We start from the raw sequence: 22,881 nt of genomic DNA on the forward strand, positions 1-22,881 counted from the left end.
TTGCCAATGCTTGTCGTTTCTTGAGTTTTTGATTTTAGCCATTATGACAGGTGGGAGGTGATATCTATCACACTGTGGTTTTGATTTGCATTTCCCTGTATATCTCCACACTTTTAATTATTATAGTTTTATATTATCTTATTTCTAACATGGAGTTTCTCAAAAATGTTTGGACTATTTTTGGGTATTTTTTTCTTCTAGATGATTTTTTAAAACTCTTCAGAGAATTTCTGAAAAATCTCATTTGGATTTGGTTTATGATCATATTGAATTCACAAGTTATTTAGCTCTTTTAGGTCTTTAGTAAACTTTATAGTTTTCTTAACACTGATCTTGCATGTTTTTTCCTGGTTATTGTATAGTTTTCTTTGGGAGTACCATTTTTGTATCATATTTTCTAACCGGTTATTGCTGATTTGAAGAAATGCTATTGATTTTTACATGCTGATTTTGAATTTCACTTTACAGGACTTCATAATTAGTTCTAATAATTTTTCAGTTTATTCTCTTGAATACCCAAGGTATAGGGTTATATCTGCAAATAGTGACAGTCTTATCCATTTGTTTCCAACACACACTTTATAATGTTTTTCTAGATTGGCTAAGACCTCTCACACAATGTTGGACAATAATGGTGAGACATGGTATCGTCTTGTTTCTGATGTTTAGGAGAAAGACAGTAGATATTTAAAATCTTACACACTATAATATAAAAAATAATAGGATGTCATTTATCACTTCAAACCTTTTCTTACAATTATAAAATTGTCTTTTTGAAAAGTTCTGTCCGTGGATTCATCTGTAAAAGTGTAGTTGTGCTAATATTTTCTAAGAGATCATAAACATGTTAAACACCATGACTCCATCATCTTTTTACTTCAAAGGAATATTATGCGACTGAAGTTAAGAGTAAGACACCAAAGTTTGACAGTAAATTCAGTATAAAACATTTTGTTATTTGCTTACAAATTCTCCTTGGCACATCAGCATTTTATATTAACATTAAAGCATGCGCAGTGTTCTCCTCTATGTGTGCTCTGTGGTGTTTTAACATAAGTGAGGTGGGGGGGAAGTGGGGTTGGAGAAGAAATAAGTCTGTAGTAAGAAAGAACGTAATTCTTTTTCAGAATAAAAGGTAAACTCAAAATTGGTGTTACTATATAGAGTTGCAGGAGGACACTTTCAATAGGGTAGATCCTACCTCATTTGCTGAGTTTTATAGTATTATTTGTCTCCCTACTTTCAGAAAAACAGTACATACAGGAAATTTAACAGTATTCCTGATAAAAATGTTAAGGATCAGCTGATCCTGTTCTTTCATTTTATATTTTTACCATACAAGTGTTTATATTGCTAGATTTTTATTAACATTTTCAGTGATGTTTTCAGCAATAAAATTTTTAGCACACATTGATTTATTTAAATTAGAAACTTAATAATGAAAATAGTTTCAAAGAAAAACTGCCTGAGGTTCAACAAATATACTTCAAAGAAATAAAAATAAATATGAAATAAATTGATTTGGTTAAATTAATTACAACTGTTTTTTCTTTTCATTGGTTTCTTGTTTTACTATAAGAAATTACTTAAAATACTGGCAGTTATTCCACATGATAACATGCATATTTATTTACTGGTACCTATTCATTTAGCTGTAATTAAATTAAAATGTTTTGGTATATATTATCAAATATTTCCCTAATTAATTTAGCATTATTTTTCACTACTGTTAACTTTTGGCTCTTTGGTATTGAATCAATGGCATACAAAGAGAAAAAAGGTATATTAACTTTTCAAATTACCTGGACCAGAAGTGTTATTGGGCCACTTTTATCCACTTCTAGTATTTCACCATTCTTTGTGCCAATTAAAATATGACCATGTCCTAATGATATGGCACGTATAGATGGGTTATCTTCCAAGAGAAGACCTGAAATGTTAAATGGAGATGTTCTTCTAGGTTTAAAGTTACTAGAATACAAAGATGTATATTGCCAACGATGCTATTTTGACAATGAAAATCACATTACAAGGTTGCTTTTCCCTGTATTTTAAGTATTCTAATAAATGCACTGAATTTACTAATCGCAAAACAATCGCTTATCTCAAAACATACTATAATTCTCTATTATCCCAGATCTTTTACTACTATTCTGATGACTGTTTCTTTTCCTCTTATATTTGCCCCTCCTCATTCACCTCCTTACCTTCTTAGAGCACCTACAATATTCTGGTAGTAATTTTAATTCAATTCAACTTAAGATTGATTCATTTATGTCTACTGTGTCCTAGGAAGGCTTCCGATGTCTGCTAAACATAAGAGAGACAGCTCCTGCCCTTACAGACCCTCTGTGAGGAGCGTATTGAAACAGGGACAAATGTAAGGGAATTTTCCCTTTTTTGAGGGGGTGGAGGGGAGATGGAAGTGTTAGAAATCACCCTATTGAGATCTGAAAAATGAGTCTGTGGTCAGGTAACTGGAGGAGGCAGGAGGGAGGAGAAAGGGCAAATTCTAGGCAAAGTAATAGCATACAGAAAGGCCTACAAGTCAGAGAGAGTGTGATATAGTACCTTAATACACTGAAAGAAAGGGCAAAAGGAAGGGCATGCAGGGATAGACAGGCAAGGTCAACAAAACAAATGTGAAACAAAATGCCAAGCTTAAAAACAAATTCTTGACTGGTGGTAAGTGTGATGCTCATGGGGCAATTTTCTTTGAAACGTTAAAAATGATCAAAATTACCATGAATAATCTTGTACTTGGTTAATATTTTACCATCTGTATCAAAGAAAATAGATTTTTGAAAGGACAGCAAGGATTGTGGCTCTAGTTAAATGGCTTCTCCCATTAAATTCTGATGCCTATCTAGTAAAGAAGGAAAAATGTAGGCCATGTGTTCTACCTCAGTGACCGCTCATGTTAATGAGCAATTAATCTTTTATCCTACAAAGGAAATTAAATCTCAAATCACTTATTTTTTTTAAAGATTTTATTTATTTGACAGAATGAGAGAGCATACGTAGGCAGAGCAGCAGGCAGAGGGAGAAGGAGAAGCAGACTCCCCACTGAGCAGAGAGCCCGACGTGGGGCACGATCTCAGGACCCCGGGCCGGGATCATGACCTGAGCTGAAGGTAGATGTTTAACCGACTGAGCCACCCAGGCGCCCCTCAAATCACCTTTAGATCCTGGTGCCAAAGCAGCTCTTTTTATAGCATAGGTCTTGAGACATCTTTCAAAGGAGTCATCCCAAAGAGCTACTACACCATCTTTTCCTCCAGTTACGAATCCCTTTGAAAGTAAAAGTTTCAAGTTAATAAAGACCTAAATATTTTTAGAAATAAGAACCTTCTGTATACTGAAAAATTCTAGAGGAAAGAACATTAACAGCTAAAAGTTATAGCTTGTGAACAAATCAGCATTAGAATCAATTGAGTTTTTTTAATATATCAGCAGAGAATCTGCAAAAATATTTACAGGGACACTAAATCTACTTTTAGGACTTTAAGAACAAGGTTTGTAATCGGCAACCATAAGGTAGCTCTAACACTTTCAGCAAGATACGTATTTTCTCTTGGAAGTTTCATAACCTGATCCTTCAAGAACAGAGGATCACGACAGTAGTTACCTCACAGGATAAGGTGATAATAAAGCACTTAAGCAACTGTTGACACAGAAAGAGATTAATAAACATTAAGTTAAACTTTTTCCTTTTTAATAGCAGACCCATTTCACTGTCTTCAGGAGTTTGAAAGAGGAATAAAAGAAGGTAGGAAGACTCTGGTTCACAGATTATTAATCGGCGGCTCAGCTAAGCAGAAAGACGATATTCCTTTATCTGTGAAAATGCTCTACAATCCATGATCAAATTATGTTTAACTTAAAAATATCTTTAGAATACTTACTTTTTCCAATGCATGCATACTAAACACTGGCCCATCATGCGCTTTAACTGTTTTCACAAGAAAGACATCTCTCCAGATGCACACGTCTCCTGTGGATGTTCCAGAAAAAGCCATCTCTTCTGTCCATCCATACACCGCACACATCATTGTGTCATTTTTCCCCAGTGTGCCTACATAGCCTTTTCTTCCAATCAGTCCTCCCCCTGGTTCATAAAAAATATAAGTAGCACTTTTGAAATGTATAAAATTCTAAAGTGATAAAATTTCTTTCCTACTGTAATTGTTCAAATGTGTAACAGGAGACTTTAAAAGAAAAATGCAGGTCGGGGTGTCTGGGTGGCTCAGTTGGTTAGGCGACTGCCTTCGGCTCATGTCATGATCCCAAAGTCCTGGGATGGAGTCCCATGTTGGGCTCCCAGCTCATCGGGAAGTCTGCTTCTCCCTCTGACCCTCTCCCCTGTCATGCTGTTTTTTTCTCTCTCTCTCTCAAATGAATAAAATCTTTAAAAAAAGAAAAATGCAGGTCTCTCAATCAGTAACTTGCCTGGGTGAGACAGCCATATGCATGGCAGCTTTTAGGCCACAGCTCTTTGGATAAAAACATGTACACTAAGTCGGCTTTGATCAATCCTCAGCACTTTTGATTGTTCTTCAAAATTTTTATTATGACATATTTAAGAAAACAAAGATATAAAAAATACTACAGGAACATATGTATCTTCCCCTCTCAACCTACACAAAATTACTGAAACAACCAAAGCATGATGCCAATTCCATCTCCCTGGTTCACCCATTATTCTGAATGTGATGTGGATTACTTTCATGCATTCTTTAATACATTTTACTACTTATCTGTAAATTCTTAGGCAAAAATGTCATATTTTTCATGTTTCAAAATTTTCTATAAATACCAGCTTACACGTACAGTTGACCCTGCACAACACTGGTCTGAACTGCACAAAAGTCCATTTTTGCACATTATTCAACAGAGTAGTATAAATGTATTTTCTCTACCTTGTGATTTTCTTAATATTTTCTTTGTTACAGTTTATTGTAAGATTACACTATATAATAAATACAGCTTACAAAATGTGTGTTGTTTATGTCATTGGTAAGGCTTTGGGTCAACAGTAGGCTATTAGAAGTATTTGGGGAGTCAGAAGTCATATGCAGATTTTTGGGGCACCCAGGTGGCTCAGTCAGTTAAGCGTCTGCCTTTAGCTCAGGTCATGATCCCAGGGTCCTGGGATTGAGCTCCGAGTCAGGCTCCCTGCTCAGCAGGGAGTCTGCTTCTCCCTCTTCCCCTTTCCCTGCTTGTGTGTGTTCTCTTGCTGTCTCTTAAACAAATATTTTTTAAAAAGTTTTATGCAGATTTTTGACTGTGCAGGGGGTCAGTGCCCTAACTTCCTGTGTTGTTCAAGGGTCAACTGTATTCCTTTGCAACTTGCTTTTATCACCAATAATCCATTATGAAATTTTATATATGTTGATTTATACCTCTACACTATGCATTTTCATAACTATATAAACAGTCCATTATATAAGCCTAGCAGTCTGTTCATTTTCCATTAATGGGCACTCAAGTTGCTTCCAAGCATTTGCTATTGAAAACAATGCTGCTTTATTTCTTTTTTTTATTATTATTATGGTATGTTAGTCACCATACATCATTAGTTTTTGATGTAGTGTTCCATGATTCATCGTTTGCATATAACACCCAGTGCTCCATGCTGCTTTAAACATTCCTGTAAAGGTCTCTTCTACACAAGTGCAAGAGATTCTCTAGGAATGCCTAGGAATGACCACAGTGTATGTGCAGAAGGGAAAGCATATAGATAAGAGGTATCATCTGTTGCCAAACTGTTCTACAAAAGCTGATAGACCAACCTACACTCCCATTAATAGTGAAAGGAGTTCTTCTTTCCCACCTTTCAGAAATACTTGGTATTGTCAGACAGGGGGATATGAAATACCAACTGAATTTTATTGTGGTTTTAATGTGCCTTTCTCTGATCATTAATGAGCTTTGTCATATTTTCCAATTCAATTGGCCATTCATTACCTATTGATATCTTTTGCCCATTTTTTTCCAATTGAACTCACTCATTCTTTTATTCAAGAAATATATATGCCAGGCACTATTCAAGGCACTGGGGTAGAGCTACAAACAAAACAGACAACAAAATTCCCTGCTCTGTTCCTGTTCAAGGCAGAGGGATCAACAAAGGCCCCCAAATACAGGAATGTGACATGAACCTTCAAGGAACAGTATCAGAGGTCAGCATGGTGTAGCAAAGAAAATAAGGGAGGTAGTAATGGGAGATGAGGCCACAGAGGTCAAAGGCAGTATTATAGGCCATCGTAAGGATTTAACTTTTACTCTGCATGAGATAGGAAGTGGTTAGTGGAATTAAATCTGGCATATCATTTATTAAGAGGTTCATTCTGATTTCTGGGTTGAGAGTACATCAGAGAATGACAAGGAAGAAAAGAATTAGATGGCTATTTCAATCATCTCAGCAAATAATAAGGGTGGCATGGACCAGCGTGGTAAGCATGGAAGATGATGAAAAGTGGTCATATTCCACATGTATACAGAAGATTTTTTTTTTTTAAAGATTTTATTTACTTTAGAGAGACATAGAGCATGAATGGGGGAAGGGGCAGAGGGAGAGGGAAAGAGTCTCAAGCAGACTCTGAGTGCAGAGCCTGACATGAGGCTCGATCTCATGACCCTGAGATCATGACCCGAACAGAAATCAAGAGTCAGATGTTTAATCGACTGAGCCACCCAGACACCTCTCTCTTTTCTTAACATAGCAGCCAGAGTAGTTCATGAACTTGTAAGGGTAACTAAGTAGAGTGGTAAGGGAAAACAAAACAAAACAGGTTAGACTTCCCTCGAGAGAAAGGAGAAAATAAATTGCAAAATGAACATGTAAACAACAGTCTAAAGGTATTATAGTACATATATAAGAAACTGATTAGCAACTTGAGGGTAGAGTTGAAGGAGGGTTTTCATTTGGTTTTATTTATTTAAGATAGAGAAATAACCCCATACTTATATGCTGAATGGAAAGAGTAAGTAAAGAGGGAAAAGTGATGATGTAGGGGAGAAAGGGAAGAAGAACTGGACTGATGTTCTTGAGCAGATGAGAAGAGAAAGGATCTAGTAGTACACAAGTGAAGGGACTGTCTATCTGGAGCAGGAGAGGCAAACTACAGGCTGTGGGCCAAGCCCTGCCACCACCTGTGTTTGTACAGAGCCCATAGGTTAGCACTGTGAGCTACAGAAGCCATGCCTGTTTCCTTCTCTACTCCCAGAGCCTGCCTCCCTGACATTTGGTTTCCAACTAGCAGCTGCCCAGGGTCTAAGCTGGTTGCGATCTACAATTTGAGGACTTTGCTAATGGCAACTGCTGAACATCTAGCAGTGGAATTATAATCCCCAGGAGTTGCCTTAACTCTGGCTAGCTGCCCAAAGTGAGAAAGTAGGGCTGTCTGGGAGAAGGAGAACACACTAGGACCTATGTGTCACTGGGGCATGACTATGGTTCCTCCAGCCCAAACTGCCAGTCCCTTTCACTGCAGCAAGTTGATCTTGGAGACAATGTCTCCAGTTAATGGCAACCGGGTATAAAGCAGGGCAGGAGTTTTCATTCTTGTTCTGTAAGTACTTACATAATATATTTTTTTAAAGATTTTATTTATTTATTTGAGAGCGAGAGCATGAGAGGGAAGAGGGTCAGAAGGAGAAGCAGACTCCCTGCTGAGCAGGGAGCCCGATATGGGACTTGGTCCCGGGACTCCAGGATCATGACCTGAGCCGAAGGCAGTCGATTAACCAACTGAGCCACCCAGGCGCCCTTACATAATATTTTTTTATTGTGTCCTTGGGCCTGGGATGTCTAAAATATTTGCTGTCTCACCATTTATAGAAAGAGTTTGCCACTGCCGGTTTAAATAATCAATTGGTTTTTCTGACAGACAGGGCATAACATATTCCTATCGTACCAGGTCACATCATCACTGCACTCAAAAACTTTCAGTGGCTGCCTGCCCCTACCAACCATGGAATAGAGTTCAAATTTTTTAGAGGACAGCTTAATAATTTATGAGTTGGAATTCTCAAAGCCTAGTTCTGAGACAGGAGGTAAGAAGTTCCCTTTTAGCCTTAGGCCGAATTCATTTTTACTTAATTTACATCAAGTTATGCATTTACAGGCTTAGACAGCACTTACTCAGATTAATAAAGTGGTTACTTATTTCTCAGTTTGCTAATGAACTCCATGGATCAGAACCCCAGAAGTGAGGAAGGCTGAAAGGCACATCAAAGTTTTAACATTTATCCATATGGTTCAGTTTCAGGTCTACTATATATGACTAATCAAACTTAAGAAAAAAAGTCATTCAATTGTAAATCTCTTCATTCTAAGGCTATTTACTTCCTTTGTCTCTTATTTCAAAGAAATTTATAGGTTTTTTGTTTTTTTTCAAGACAAATAATAAGCATTACTTGCTTGGTATTTGTAATTCTAAATAAATAAGGTATTCTAAAATTTTATTTAAATATATGGGAATAAAAATGTGAAAATACTTTTTTACTTTGTAAACGTATATACATTATGATCTGATGAGTTTGTGATAAAGTATTAAATCCAAGTCTGAAAATCAATTCATGTTCTATGTAGTTTACAATTTGAAAGTAACTTGGGAAATGTCTTCACTAAAACTATTGTTATTTATGTTTTACTTCTTCCCATATTTGTGTATTTTATCTGAAAGGTTTAAGTACACTGAGACTTTGATATCAAACTGGTGGAATTTATAAGTGTACTACTATGTTATTTAGAAAAGAGACATTTTTTATTTGAAAATATGAACTTCCACGGCTCCTAATCTACAGTTACAAATGACTAGTTATACAACATTCTGTTTCTGTATCATTTTATAGCATAAAAGAACTTCTACAAAATTTTTCATTTTCAGTTTATACTAAAAAACATGTCTTTAACGGAAGAAGAAAGGAATCTGGGTATCACTTGATTAATCTCATAAGTTAAACACTTTTTTAAAAAAGATTTTATTTATTTGAGAGAGGAGGGGGAGTGTACACAGAAGGGGAGGGAGAAGCAGACTCCCTGCCAAGCAGGGAGCCCAAAGCGGGGCTCAATCCCAGGACCCCAAGACCATGACCTGAGTTGAAGGTAAACACTTAACCTACTGAGCCACCCAGGTGCCCCAAGTTAAACCCTTTTGAAAATATGAATACTACATCAATGTAGACAATAAATGACAATAAAATCAATCTTACATTTGTTTAAAATATATCAAGACAGCTGTGAATCACTTGAAAAAACAAATATTTTGGATAATTTTAGATTTTCATAAATGATAAAAAGGTAACAGAGTATTCTTGTATACTCCTTGCCCAATTCCCCCTAATGTTAACACCCTACATAACTACAGACTAAGAAACCAACATGTTTGGTGCATTTCTATTAACTGAATTCATTTCCCCTGTTTTCCACTAATGTCTCCTTTCTGTTCTAGGATCCAATCTAGAATACTGCACTGCACTTAGCTAAATCACTTTTAAAAGTAATACTTTCTTTCAAAGGAGTAAAAAAGAACTTCCTTACCTGCTCTACGCCAAAATTTCACGTGTTTAATTCCAGCTGTAATTAATTTATCAGGCACGTACGGGTTCATCTTTACAACAAAAATCTTATCTTTACTCCCTCTGAAAAAAATACCAAAATGTTTTAACTCTGAAGATAAATCTCTCCTATAGTAATCTTTTGCCTAATCCATACCCTATTTTGATTACTCCATTACTGAATCCTTCGCCCACTTATCTCTCAGGTTTGGGCTATGTCATCATGCACTTGTACATTTGTTACTTTGTCATCATTTTAATTCTTTTCAACGTAATCTTCAAACATAGGAAAGTGAGAACTGAACTTCTTTTGGATAGCACCCACTATAGTACTGTGCGTAGGGAATTGTGGCATGAATCAGTTAAAGAAAAAATTTTTATAATACTTTTTTACAGCTTAATATAGCCATTCCAAACACAAAGTTCCTCTTAAGCTATCTTTTATTTGGCCATTGTCTATGTACTGAAAAAAGCATTTATCTCTATTTTAAAAGTGCTTTAATGTCGCACATTAATAGGATGTTAAAAAAAATAACCTGACACTTGACTATTTCCTCCTTTAAAGCAATTGTTAATATTTTTATTATAAAAATAATACATGCGCATTGTGGAAAATTTAGAAAATGGAAAATGCAACAGAAAATACACATAATCTATAGCTTCTTTCTGATATACATGTGTACGTATCAGCTGTCACTCAAATAGAAGATTTGAGCATTTCCAATGGCTACATCGTAGTTTACTGTACAGAATTCACTTTCCCTATAAATTAAGATTTAGATAACAGCTACTTCCAGTGTCTTATTACAATAAAAGCAGGTTCACAAGGGATAAACCTACTAATGAATTCTTAAATCATTTCTTTTTACCATGATTATACTATTTATTCAATGGTAATAAAGACAGCAGCAATTTAAAAAAAAGGTTACATGTTTGATTTCAAAACTGTTTTAATTGAAAAACTTTTAAGTAATTTATTTTGCCAGCGTGATATCAAGATTTTTCCCCACCTTGCTATTGAAAGTTTCTCTCCTTTCTTCCAGTCCCACAGCACAATAGTGTGGCTATCATCTATTCCAACTGAAGCCAAGCGCTTCCCATCCGCTATAAAAATGAGAGAGAGAGAGAGAGAGAGAGAGAGAGACTGACCATTAACATTCAGAAGATAAAAACCATTCAGTACATATTCTAAAACCACAGCACCATATTTAAAATTGTATAAAATGATGTTAAATGTTAGGCATGTACACACAAAGTTATAAAAAGAACCAGAATTTGTAAGCAGGGGAAGAATAATTTCTCAAAGCATCTAAATATTGTTAACATCTTTTGTTGACCTTGTTTTCCTTATATCTCCACCAGATTAGAATGGAGGGAAGTGGAAAAAAGAGATTTTAAAATGAGAAGGAAAGGAAAATAAAGGAAAGATTTACTTCAATTAAATTTACTGTAAGAACTCTATTGTGATATAGGACTCAGTGACTATGAAAAGTTAATTGAATGAAAAAAGATGTAGGTTACAACCACGTTTCGTCATTAATAAGACTCTTTCCAGTGAAGGTCAATTATATTATTTGTTACTATTATCAAACAAGTAATGAAGGTGTTGGACAAATGACTGAACTAAGTCAGTCATGCTGACAGCTGTGCATGTTTACAGGTTGCAAAGGCTCAAACTACAGTTAAACATTTGCCACTCTGCCACTTTTTGCAAACCTCATTTTGTTATCATTACTAGTGATATTGTTCTTGTTGACTCCTTTAGTTTGCCATTAATCTTATTTCTTGACTTTTAGATCTCTAAATGCATATTTATGCTTCCCCCCAATAACTGACTCTCATTTCAGTTAGAGCAGCAGAAAGTACAAATTTACTGTTTCTTAAAATGAAATCCTCTATCAACGGTATTTCTATCCTCTTCCCAATCCACACCCTAGCTTTCATTGTAGCCCTATGTGTATTTGTTAAACTTTTTTTAAAAAAGATTTTATTGAGAGTGAGAGAAAAGAGAGAGAGAGAGAGAGAGAGAGAGTGCATGAGCGGGGGGGAGAAAGAGAGGGAGAAGCAGACTCCCCAGGACCCTGAGATCACGACCTGAGCTGAAGTCAGACGCTTAAGTGACTGAGCTACCCAGGTGCCCCTAAACTTTTAAATATACAGCAAAGAGCTAAAATGGTTTGAAATTATTTTTATAAGATAGCTTGGAATTGTCACTTCGTAGAAATGTTATAAAACACATATTTCAATGTTCACCTCTTTCTTTCTTAGCTTTTACCCTAAACATTTTCAGTTTACTCTGTGGCTGTAAAATATTGTGACATTGGGGTTTGCCCAAAGTGGGAGACACATACCACTAGTGGGTAATTCAGATGGTTTTAGATGTTATATAGATATTTTTAAATAGAAACATGTTTGTATTAATGGATATTAAAAATAACACTAATTATAAGCCAGCCAGCAAACCCACACTCTGTGTTTGGTTAGGACTATACATTTGAAAACAACTGTGAATGTCATAGCTACGTGACAAGTTTAGGTAACACCAATTTAGACTATAATGCTATATATCACTATAATATTATATATAATGCTATATATATATATCTGCATTTTGGTCATTCTTACTGAGACAGAAAACATCCTTACCTGAGAAATCAACAGCACAGACACCATATTGGTGGCAGCCTTTTAATACTGACAACGGTTTAATGGTCTCTGTATCCCATACGTGAATTGAGGGATCCCTACCTACCTACAATAGAAAGAATTATAAAAGTCATACAATTACTATTCATATCTATTAAAAGGAAATAAAACAGGTGATTTTATAGTCTGTCTTATCTGTTACAGGCATTTATCAAATGAAAACTATAAACCAGATCATATATGTGATTGACATTTCTTTCTTATATTTTTTGAAGTGCTAATGAGGCTAGGCTTACTGTTTCTAGAAATGAGCTATGTGAATCACAAATCTGATCCTATACATCACAATAAAGATAATGCTTACTGAGTGCCTATAATTGGCTGTGTTCCCATGCTAGATACAATGAGCATAAGATATTCAGGAAAATTTTGCAAACTCATTAGGAAAACAAGATATTTTCAGTTAAATTAGAATATCTGATAACATAGGCTTAATGAAGAGCCTATGTATATATAACTTGGGTTATATATTCACTAATGTACAGGTAAACTATAATTTGTAATTATTCCTTTAGACTCAAATGATCACTATCTTTAACTATGAGGATGAAGAGATAGAATAGCTTTGCCTGTAAAGACAACTCCCAAAATAATGAATATAGCTGACAATTATTACTAATTTTGACACTGATTTTATATAAAGACAAAACAAATGACAAGACCGCCATCAGCCAATATTTCATTAGGTTTTTCAGCCAAATGTTCCCCGCGACTGTTAAGTTTTCTATTGAACTTCTGCAGAGCGTGGTATTTCTTTTTTAAGATTTTATTTATTTATTTGAGACAGAGAATGAGATAGAGAGAGAGAGCATGAGAGGAGGGAGGGTCAGAGGGAGAAGCAGACTCCCCGCTGAGCAGGGAGCCCAATGTGGGACTCGATCCCAGGACTCCAGGATCATGACCTGAGCCGAAGGCAGTCGCTTAACCAACTGAGCCACCCACATGCCCAAGCGTGGTATTTTTGAGAACTTTGCAATACCATTGTCTCTTGGTTCTCTGACCTCCTGGACTCTTACTACTGAGTTTCCTTTGCAATTTCATCACCTGTCCCTTAAATACAAACTTCCCCAAGATTCTGCCTTTAAAACTCCAATCTTTCATTCCACATTTTTGCCTTTGGCTATATCAATTCCAGTTTCAATGGTTAAATCAACAAATGAATCCCAAACTCTTCTCTCTAATCACTGAACTCTTCTGAATTTATTTTTTTTTCTTAAGATTTTATTTATTTATTTGACAGAGAGAGACACAGAGAGAGAGGGAACACAAGCAGGGGGAGTAGGAGAGGGAGAAGCAGCCCCCCACCCCGAGCAGGGAGCCTGATGTGGGGCTCGATCCCAGGACCCCGGGATCATGACCTGAGCTGAAGGCAGACGCTTAACAACTGAGCCACCAAGGCGCCCCTTTATTTTTTTTTTAAAGATTTTATTTATTCATTTAACAGAGAGAGAGCACAAGCAGGAGGAGCGGCAGGCAGAGGGAGAGGGAGAAGCAGGCTCTCCGCTGAGCAGGGAGCCCAATGCGGGACTCGATCCCAGGACCCTGGGATCATGATCTGAGGCAAAGACAGATGCTTAACTGACTGAGCCACCCAGGTGGCCCTCTTCTTCTGAATTTAAGACTTACATTTCCAATTGCCTACTGGACATCTCACATGGAAACAATGATGATGATAACAACAAAGGCTAACATTTACAGAGAACTGACTTATGTCCCAGAAACTTTTCTAAACACTTTACAAGGACTGACTCACTTAACAATCAAAGCAATTCTAGGAGATAGGCACTGATAGTATCCTTATTTTTTTTATAAAGATGTTATTTGAGAGAGACAGCACAGAAGAAGAGGGAGAAGCAGACTTCCCAATGAGCAGAGAGGCTAACACAGGGCTTGATCCCAGGATCCCAGGATCATGACCTGAAATGAAGGCACCCGGGCACCCCAGTATCCTTATTTTGAAACAGGCAGAGAGAGGCTAGGTAATTTCCCCACAGCTAATATGTGAGGAAGCTTGGATAACACCATGTTCAGTGCCAGCGAAAGTAATAACTGAATGAGTGTTTTTAGAGCCTACTTGGGGCATGTCAGTCAGGGATGAGGGGAGAAGGGTGAGGTGAGGCAAGTTTTAGATATGTTACTTAACCTAAGTCTTAAAAGGAGTAGAAATTAGATAAAGTTGGAGGGTTGAACAGAACTGGAGGGTAAGAATTTTCCAGAGGAGGGAACTAAGTAAAAGATGTGAAGCAGTACTATACATGGACAAATTCTAAATAGCTCAAAAGGTAGGAGCATAGTTTACAAGGAGGTAACTGGTAAGAGATAAGGAGTCTATAGGCCTATAGGTTAAATGTCTTGAACTGCATGTTAGTGAGCTTACACATTAGCGTAAAAGCTACTAAGAAGATAATACAGAAGAAAAGAAAGATTATTAGTGGATTGGGGAAATGGTTAGGTGGAAAAATCTGAAGACGTAAGCTTAGTTGGTTGGTTATAACAGAAGATTAGAAATCCTAAAGCACACAATTGCCAGCAGAGATAAGGTAAGATATAAATACAAAACAACAAAGCAGAGATACATTCATGGTAGAGAACTGAACTATATTCAGGGAAAATCTTGGATGTAACTCTGGGACTGAGTGGCTATAATGTGTGAGGGAGAACAAGTCAAACTCTAGGGCTTAGGCAACCAGGTTAATACAGCGTCACGTTCTAAGTAGGAAATACAAGGAAAGCTTAACCTCATTTATCTCCATTCTGGACATGCTGAATCTGAGTTACCCATAAGATACCTAAGTGAGTATGTTTTTAGTAAATTTTTAGTGAATTGTATATAGACAGTAATTCATCCAACTCATACTAGATTGTGAGTTCTTGACAGTGGCAGCTAATCTGAATTGTGCTTCCCCATGACATTTACTGCTCTTTAAAAAAAAATTTTAATTCAATTAATTAACATATAATTTACTATTGCTTTCAGAGGTACAGGTCTACGATTCATCAGTCTTATATAATACTTAGTGCTCATTACATCACATGCCCTTCTTAATGTCCATCACCCAGTTACTCCATCCCTCTACCCCCTTCCCCTCCAGCAACCCTGTTTGTTCCCAATGACTAAGAGTCTCTTATGGTTTGTCTCCCTCTCTGGTTTCATCTTATTTTTTCCTCTCTTCCGCTATGATCCTCTGTTTTGCACCCCAATGTTTACAGCAGCAATATCCACAACAGTCAAACTATGGAAAGAGCCCACATGTCCATCGACAGAGGAATGGATAAAGAAGATGTGGTATATTATGTATATAATTTTTTCAACTTTATTGAGATATAATTGGCATATAACATCGCATAAGTTTAAGGTGTACAACCTGTTGATTATATAAATTCTCCTCTTACTGGAGACAGATTCAGCCCAGAGACAGCATAAGAGGAATGTGCAAAGAAACCTTACTCTAGGAATTTTGTCCTATATATACTTTCTCACAGTGTGTTGCCCTTGGAAGCCTAAAACTGCTTTCCTTTGTCCTGTCATTTCTCTACCAGTCTACTGTTTTCTATATATGCTGAAATTCTAAGCCACCATTTTGAGTTACTTGGGTTTAGACTTCTCCAACGTGATGTGCACTACACTTGTTAATAAACTTTTTTTTGTTAATTTGGTTTTTTTATTAAAGATCCCCAGTTGAAAACCTAGGATGTTTAGAGGTAAAGTTTTGCCTCCTCTGCAGTAGGTATCCAGGGATGTCCTGTGGGCATACTTTTTTTAAATTTCATTATGTTATGTTAATCACCATACATTACATCATTAGTTTTTGATGTACTGTTCCATGATTCATTGTTTGCATATAACACCCAGTGCTCCTTTCAGTATGTGCCCTCTTTAATACCCATCACCAGGATAACCCATCCCCCCACCCCTCTCCCCTCTAGAACCCTCAGTTTGTTTCTCAGAGTCCATAGTCTCTCACGGTTCGTCTCCCCCTCTGATTTCTCCCCCTTCATTTTTTCCTTCCTACTTTTTTCTTTTAACATATAATGTATTATTTCAGAGGTACAGGTCTTACACAATTCACAGCGCTCACCATAGCACATACCCTCCCCAATGTCTATCACCCAGCCACCCCATCCCTCCCACCCCCCCACCGCTTTTAATTTAATCTGGCCTGAGTTCCCTCCAATCCCAGACTCATGGTAGCAAATGACCAGTTTTTCTACAGTCTTCATTAGAGTAGTACCAGAATAATGTTCCAAATCCTTGCCAAACACAATGGGTAAATAATTGTGCCCTAAGAGGAAACTTTCCTATAAACTAAGGCTAAATGGTGCCCCTGAAGCCCTCATGAACTCTTTTAATTAATTCTTCATTATGCCTCTAAGATTTGAATATTTTAGGTTACTCACAATTCTTTAAATAAGCTGTTTTGTGGGATTTTTGCGCCACATTTACAAATAACACACTTAGAATACTTTCTCCTACCTCCCCTGTCAAGTAAACTACTCAGCTTAAATGTCCTCAACTCCATGAGGGTTTCCCTGATTCTATTTGGCACAATTAATCAGTCCTATGTTACAATGCAAAAGGAATTTATGCATATCTCTACATTAGTGGTTCTCAGCAGGAGGTGATCTTTGCCTCCCAGGCAACATTTGACACTGTGAAGGCATTTATTTTTTTTTTGCATTTTTAAAAATTGTATTATGTTATGTTAATCACCATACATTACATCATTAGTTTCTGATGTAGTGTTCCATGATTCATTATTTGCGTATAACACCCAGTGCTCCATTCAATACGTGCCCTCTTTAATAGCCATCACCAGGCTAACCATCCCCCCGCCCCCCTCCCTTCTGTGAAGACATCTGCAGTTGTCACAACTGGATGGATGCTGTTACTGACATCTAGTGACTAGATGCCAGGGATGCTGCTAAACATACTACAATACATAGGATTGCACTGTACACAACAATGCAATTATCCTCACAACAAAGAATTATCTGGCCCAAGGGACGCCTGGGTGGTTCAGTTAAGCGGCTGCCTTCGGCTCAGGTCATGATCCCAGGGTCCTTGGATCAAGTCCCCGCATCGGGCTCCTTGCTCAGTGGGAGACTGCTTCTCCCTCTGCCTGCTTCCCCCTGCTTGTGCGCACTCTCTCTCTCTCTCTCTGACCAATAAATAAATAAAATCTTAAAAAAAAAATTATCTGGCCCAAAATGTCAGTAGTGCCAAGGTTAAGAAGCCCTGCTCTATACTTATAACCTTGTATCATGATTTTTCTTGCATGTATGTCTTCCCCTTCAGAATATGAATGCTTACCATGGCAAGAACATGTCTTATTTATCTTTATATTCCCAGCACATTTCCTGGTACACTGCATGTGCTCTATGAGTTTTTTTAAGAAATGGAAGAAAGGAGGGAGAAAAAGGAGGGAGGCAAGGAAGGAGAAAGAGAGAGAAAGACCAAGAGGGAGGCACAGAGGGAGGGAAGATGGAAAGAAAAAGGGAAGAGATTTCTCACCTTCCAGGAAAGCTGAATAGAGTAATGCAAGCTGCCCAGCTCTACTTCAATATACCCTAGAAGGTATATTTACACAGTGTTTAAAAAGCCAGACACACTAAGGGAACTTTAAGCCTTACCATTTATCAGCTGAAAGATCTCTGAGAAAATAATTTCTTTAGACCTAAACTTCCTCATTTGTAAATGGAAATGATTTCACTCTCACAGAGGTGAGGTGAGAGTAAAATACAATTGATCTTTGAACAACATGGGGGTTACGGGTTCCAATCCCTGCACAGTCAAAAATCCATGTATAACTTTTGACTCTCAAAACACTTAACTATTTTTTTTAAAGATTTTACTTATTTGAGAGAGAGAGAGAGCACGAGCAGGGGGGAGGGTTAGAGGGAGAAGTAGACTCCCCGCTGAGCAGGGAGCCGGACATGGGGCTCAAACCCAGGACCCTGGGATCATGACCTGAGCCAAAGGTAGATGCTTAACCGACTGAGCCACCCAGGCGCCCCTCAAAACACTTAACTATTAAGGTCTCTGTTGACCAGAGACCTTACCAATAACATAGTCAGTAAACATGGTTTTGTAAGTTACATGTATTATATACTATATTATTATGATAAAGCTAGAGAAAAGAAAATGTTAAGAAAATCATAAGGAAAACATTTACAGTACTGTAAAAAATCTACATGTAAGTGGAGCCATGGAGTTCAAACTTATGTTGTTAGGGGTCAATCATATATACTAAGAAACTAGTAAAGTGCTTACATATAGAAAGAATATTTATAAATATCACCTTTTTCCTCCTTCTCTAAAAATATCCATATAGAGAAATAGCAGTTAAGACTTTTTCCCAGTGTTTTCTATTTCAACATTTCTGCTTTGTACTGTGGTGAACCTGAATAGGTAAATATCATGGCTATAAAATAAAAACAGTCATCCTGTGTGTCACAGAACGTTTGTTAATTTTATTATTTTAGATAATTCAAAGAAACCAGATTTCTAGTCTTTGTTTTCTATGTTTACTCACAAATTTTAAAAAAATATACCCTGACAGAAGACAAGCCAGAACTCTTAGTTCCAAATAAAAAAAAAATAATCAAAACAATAAAACTCAAAGGAAAACCGTAGGAAAAAAGTTGGAATAAATTTTATTTGTAATATGAAAATAAAATCCCATTCTAAAGAATTCATTATTCTTCATTTCCTAGAAAACGAAAGATAGATTTTTTTTTTTAAAAATGGACTAAACTAACTGTAAACCCAAACAAAGGTCCAACCTACCTGCCCTGTTGCCACATAGTCTTTCAAAGGATGAATAGCCAGGCAGAGAATATCATCATCATGACCCAGGTAAAAGCGCTGTGTGTTCTGCTGTCGATTGTAAATGACACCCACTGCTGCTACATGGTACACAATTTCACCAGTTTGTGTATAAAACAGATTACTTCGACAGTCATAACCTCTGTAACTGAAAATAGAAAACATATCATATAAAATTAACCGTAGCCTTTTATCTGGTAAATACAGACTATACAGAGTAGAGGTACCTTTTAGGTCATTCAATTTCCAGTTTTACAAGACACTGAACAACTAAACAAAATACAAGTATCTCGAATTCCATAAACTTTTATGAAATGCTCTGATTGCAAATAGCTAAATCCAAGCTATAATAATGAATGAAAAAAGGTGCAGAAAAGTATATACAGTATACTACTATTTGCATAAGTGTATTATTTAAATTTGTGTACTATAAAAAAAACTGATACTCTTTTACAAATGAAAGGGTATAGAACTGCTCTGGGAGGGTGAAAAATGATGCCTGGGAGGGCAGAGCTGGGAAGATTTTCTTCTTCTTCTTTTTTTGAAGATATAATTGGTTTTATTAAAAGATTCATGAATCCGGCAGTCCCCCTTCTAGCAAGCAGAGGGGAGCTCCCTGGGAGAAGGATTTTCAAAGTGTATGGTTTTACACGCATTGTTGAACCATGAGAATATATATTCCAAAAATGTTCAAACAATTTAAAAATACTATACACATCCAAAAAAAAAAAGCTGAATCTTTTAAAAATGGTCAATTCCATTTGTAGTAACCTTTCTTTGCGCTTCAAAGAAACTCAATGTACAGTATGTAACTGCATGGAAATACTGCCTATTTTAACAATGGAGATAAAATATTCTTGCTAAATGAATCCTTTTTTAAATTCCTGAAAGCATTATCGGTCAGGTAAGAAAACGATTACTAGGTAGAAGGGACAGGAAGGGCTGAATTGGAGAATCTGTTGTTCTAGGATAAAATGTGAGACTTGTATTGCTGATGTTTTAAGAAAATCCAGAAACCATATTTTACTAAAATTAAAATACAAAGGCCAAATGCAGGCCCCCAAAAAGGGCACAATATAATTCTAAATCAGAATTATTTAGGGGAGATAATAATCTCCTATATTTTACTTTTATTTGTTTAAAGAGATCCATGTCTATAAATATTAATACTAAACTCTCATAAGATAAATTATTATAAACACTCATATAGTGCTTATTATGTGCGGGACAATATTTTAAGTCACCACAAACACTGACTTATTTACTCATCAGAACCCTATGAAGTAGGTACTGTTACCTTCATTTTACAGATGGGGAAGGAGGCACAGAGAGGTAAAGTGATTTGCTCAAAGTCACACAGCTACTAAATGTGAACCAAGATGCAAACACATAAATGAAAAATAGTTGTTTCATACCCGTGAACAAAGTGTAATCGAATACTATTTCCTGGAGCCCGCTCTCTTCTTTTAGAAGTACCACTTTTTTGTTTCTCCTTGTACTGTTCTTTAAGTTGAGGTAGATCTTCTTTGTAAACCTTTAAATAACGTACGTAAGTAAAAATACTATTAGAATATAAATAAAGGTGTTCACAAATTCCTGATGTAACTTTCAGACACTTGGTTACTACTGATCACTAAAGTTTTAACACTTATCTTAAATAGGAAGGTATTTTATGAAATTTCCTTCCTTGGAAATAACAAATTTACATTTTCTATGTATCACACTGACAAATACGTATTTAGTGTTTCATGAAATTCTTATACTTCATAAGAAAATATCTCAAAGAGAATAAATGTTGAGTGTACTGTGACAAAAAGCTATAGGCAAATAGAATACAGGCATATTTGAAAATCATGTGATGGTAATAATTACCTGCCGACGGTAGGTAAGCTGGGTCTCTTGTTCAATTTCAGAATCTAGCTCTGGAACATCAGACAGATCTGAATCTGATTCATCACTATTAGAGTCAGCCAGACTTTCTGCAGTTTTTAAAAATGAAACATTACTTGTTTAAAGAACATTCATTTTCAAAACAGCACTGTAAAATTAATGATTAAGAGCTGTGCCAACTGACAGGGTGACAAGCCATAAAACAATCAAATGAAATTATCTATTCAAGTGACACAGATGTCAGTAAACTGTACTACAGATTACCTCCCTCTTCACTCACTGCAAACTCAACACTACTTTAAGTTCCTTCACTGGCACCCAGAGGGCTGTTACATCAAACTTAAATGTTGGTGCAAACATAAGTGAATACAACCTATAATTAATGTGAAAAATATCTAGAAAATACTATATGCAACAAATGAATTGACATTAATTTTTCTTTGTCAAAAAACCATATATGAAACCTAGATACCTATCTCCCCAAGAATATATTAAATGTTTGTTTTGATAATGTAATGGTTTCTTCACTCATTGTTGGGTGGATTAAAATGTATGCAAAAGTACTCTGTATTCCATGCTCTGACATCTGACTCTAAACAGATATGCCTAGTATTTTAATTTAAAATTTCCACTATACCGTTAATTAAAAGGCTAGATTACACTTTAATAGTAAAATTGTTACTTTGGGGTTAGTGAAGTTTTTTGACAGAGAAATTCTTTAGGCAGTGTGTACTACTCACCTTGGGGTGCTATGTGAAGAGCATCTTTTAGTTTTCTTTCAGGAATAAATTTCCACTGAAAGACAGAGTGATCCGCTCCACCAATAGAAATAACCCACTGATAGTCATGTGACCACCTGACATTCGTTACGTGAGCCGAATGGCCAATATATTTTTTAAACTTGGCCCCTATAACAAAAATATGCCTTTAAACAAATGCCAACACATGAAAATACCACTTCAAACAACAATTTCTATCCCTGAACAATACATCCTCCCTCCATTATCTTAATTATGATCAAACGGTAAAAATATTAATTCAAAAGTTTGTTGAATGAACAAATGAATGAGTCTACATCAAAGGATGTAAATATTTGCTCTACTGATTCACAATAAAATTTAGTAGGAACCACCAGGGTTGTGAGGCATTTTCTTACTGCTCTGAGAAAAGCCTGCAGCCACAAAGGCATCAACTGTTTCCATATAATGAAATTTGAACGTTCTGGCCTGAGGCCTTTGGTCCTAAGTGAAATTGAACCAGTCTACTCCACCCCCAGTACCCCTAGTCCTGGCAGCCAGAGGATCCTTTTAAAACTTAAGCCATCAATAAAATACTTTCAAACTTAATACAGCAACATATAAAGAGGAATACACATGACCAAAAGGGATTTATGCCAGGAAGGCAGGTTGGTTCAATGGTCAAAAATCAATGTAATACACCATATTCATCAAAATAAAATATGCCCAGTTGTCCCAAAAACTGTCCCTTATAGTAATTCTTTAAATTTATATGTTCTGTATAATGTTCTTCAACGTAAGTTTGTCTAATGTGTTTCTTCACGATTAGATTCAGATGGAGTGTTTTTTGGCATAAGTGATATTGTATCCTTTAGGATACATCATTTCAAGGGGCACAGTTCTATCATTAGTGATATTAAGTTGTATCATTTGGTTAAGGTGGTATACACCAAATTTCTCTAACTGTAAAGGAACTACCTAACTTCGTGGTTAATTAAAAAAAAAAAAATCTGTGTGATGACAAGAACCATTTTTGTGGTTCTAAGTTCAAAAAATATTCTCTATATCCTGCTAGGATAAACCTGATATTTGGCAACATATACACACCTCTATTAGAGTATACTGGATACAGTAATGTTTGCCTTTATTTTGAGAATG

General features: G+C 36.2%; 1 protein-coding gene across 10 annotated transcripts in view; it reads right to left on the bottom strand.

The window, feature by feature from the left end:
- EML5 (EMAP like 5) overlaps positions 1-22,881 on the bottom strand; it is a 163,405-nt gene that overhangs the window by 66,069 nt on the left and 74,455 nt on the right. For 8 of the 10 annotated variants that reach the window (XM_073895710.1, XM_073895707.1, XM_073895711.1 and 5 more), the window contains 10 exons: positions 21,727-21,894; positions 20,969-21,075; positions 20,512-20,630; positions 19,054-19,244; positions 12,211-12,312; positions 10,575-10,668; positions 9,548-9,648; positions 3,906-4,108; positions 3,180-3,291; positions 1,803-1,930 (listed from right to left, as the gene is read on the bottom strand). In XM_073895710.1, the coding sequence (XP_073751811.1) occupies positions 1,803-1,930; positions 3,180-3,291; positions 3,906-4,108; positions 9,548-9,648; positions 10,575-10,668; positions 12,211-12,312; positions 19,054-19,244; positions 20,512-20,630; positions 20,969-21,075; positions 21,727-21,894 (1,325 nt within the window). The remainder of the gene's footprint in view (positions 1-1,802; positions 1,931-3,179; positions 3,292-3,905; positions 4,109-9,547; positions 9,649-10,574; positions 10,669-12,210; positions 12,313-19,053; positions 19,245-20,511; positions 20,631-20,968; positions 21,076-21,726; positions 21,895-22,881) is intronic. The other 2 variants (XM_073895709.1, XM_073895708.1) reach the window with 2 other exon arrangements.

The sequence above is a fragment of the Callorhinus ursinus genome, unplaced genomic scaffold (genome assembly GCF_003265705.2).
Source record: "Callorhinus ursinus isolate GAN/ISIS: 27379988/994484 unplaced genomic scaffold, GSC_fseal_2.0 scaffold8, whole genome shotgun sequence".
Lineage (NCBI taxonomy): Eukaryota > Metazoa > Chordata > Mammalia > Carnivora > Otariidae > Callorhinus > Callorhinus ursinus.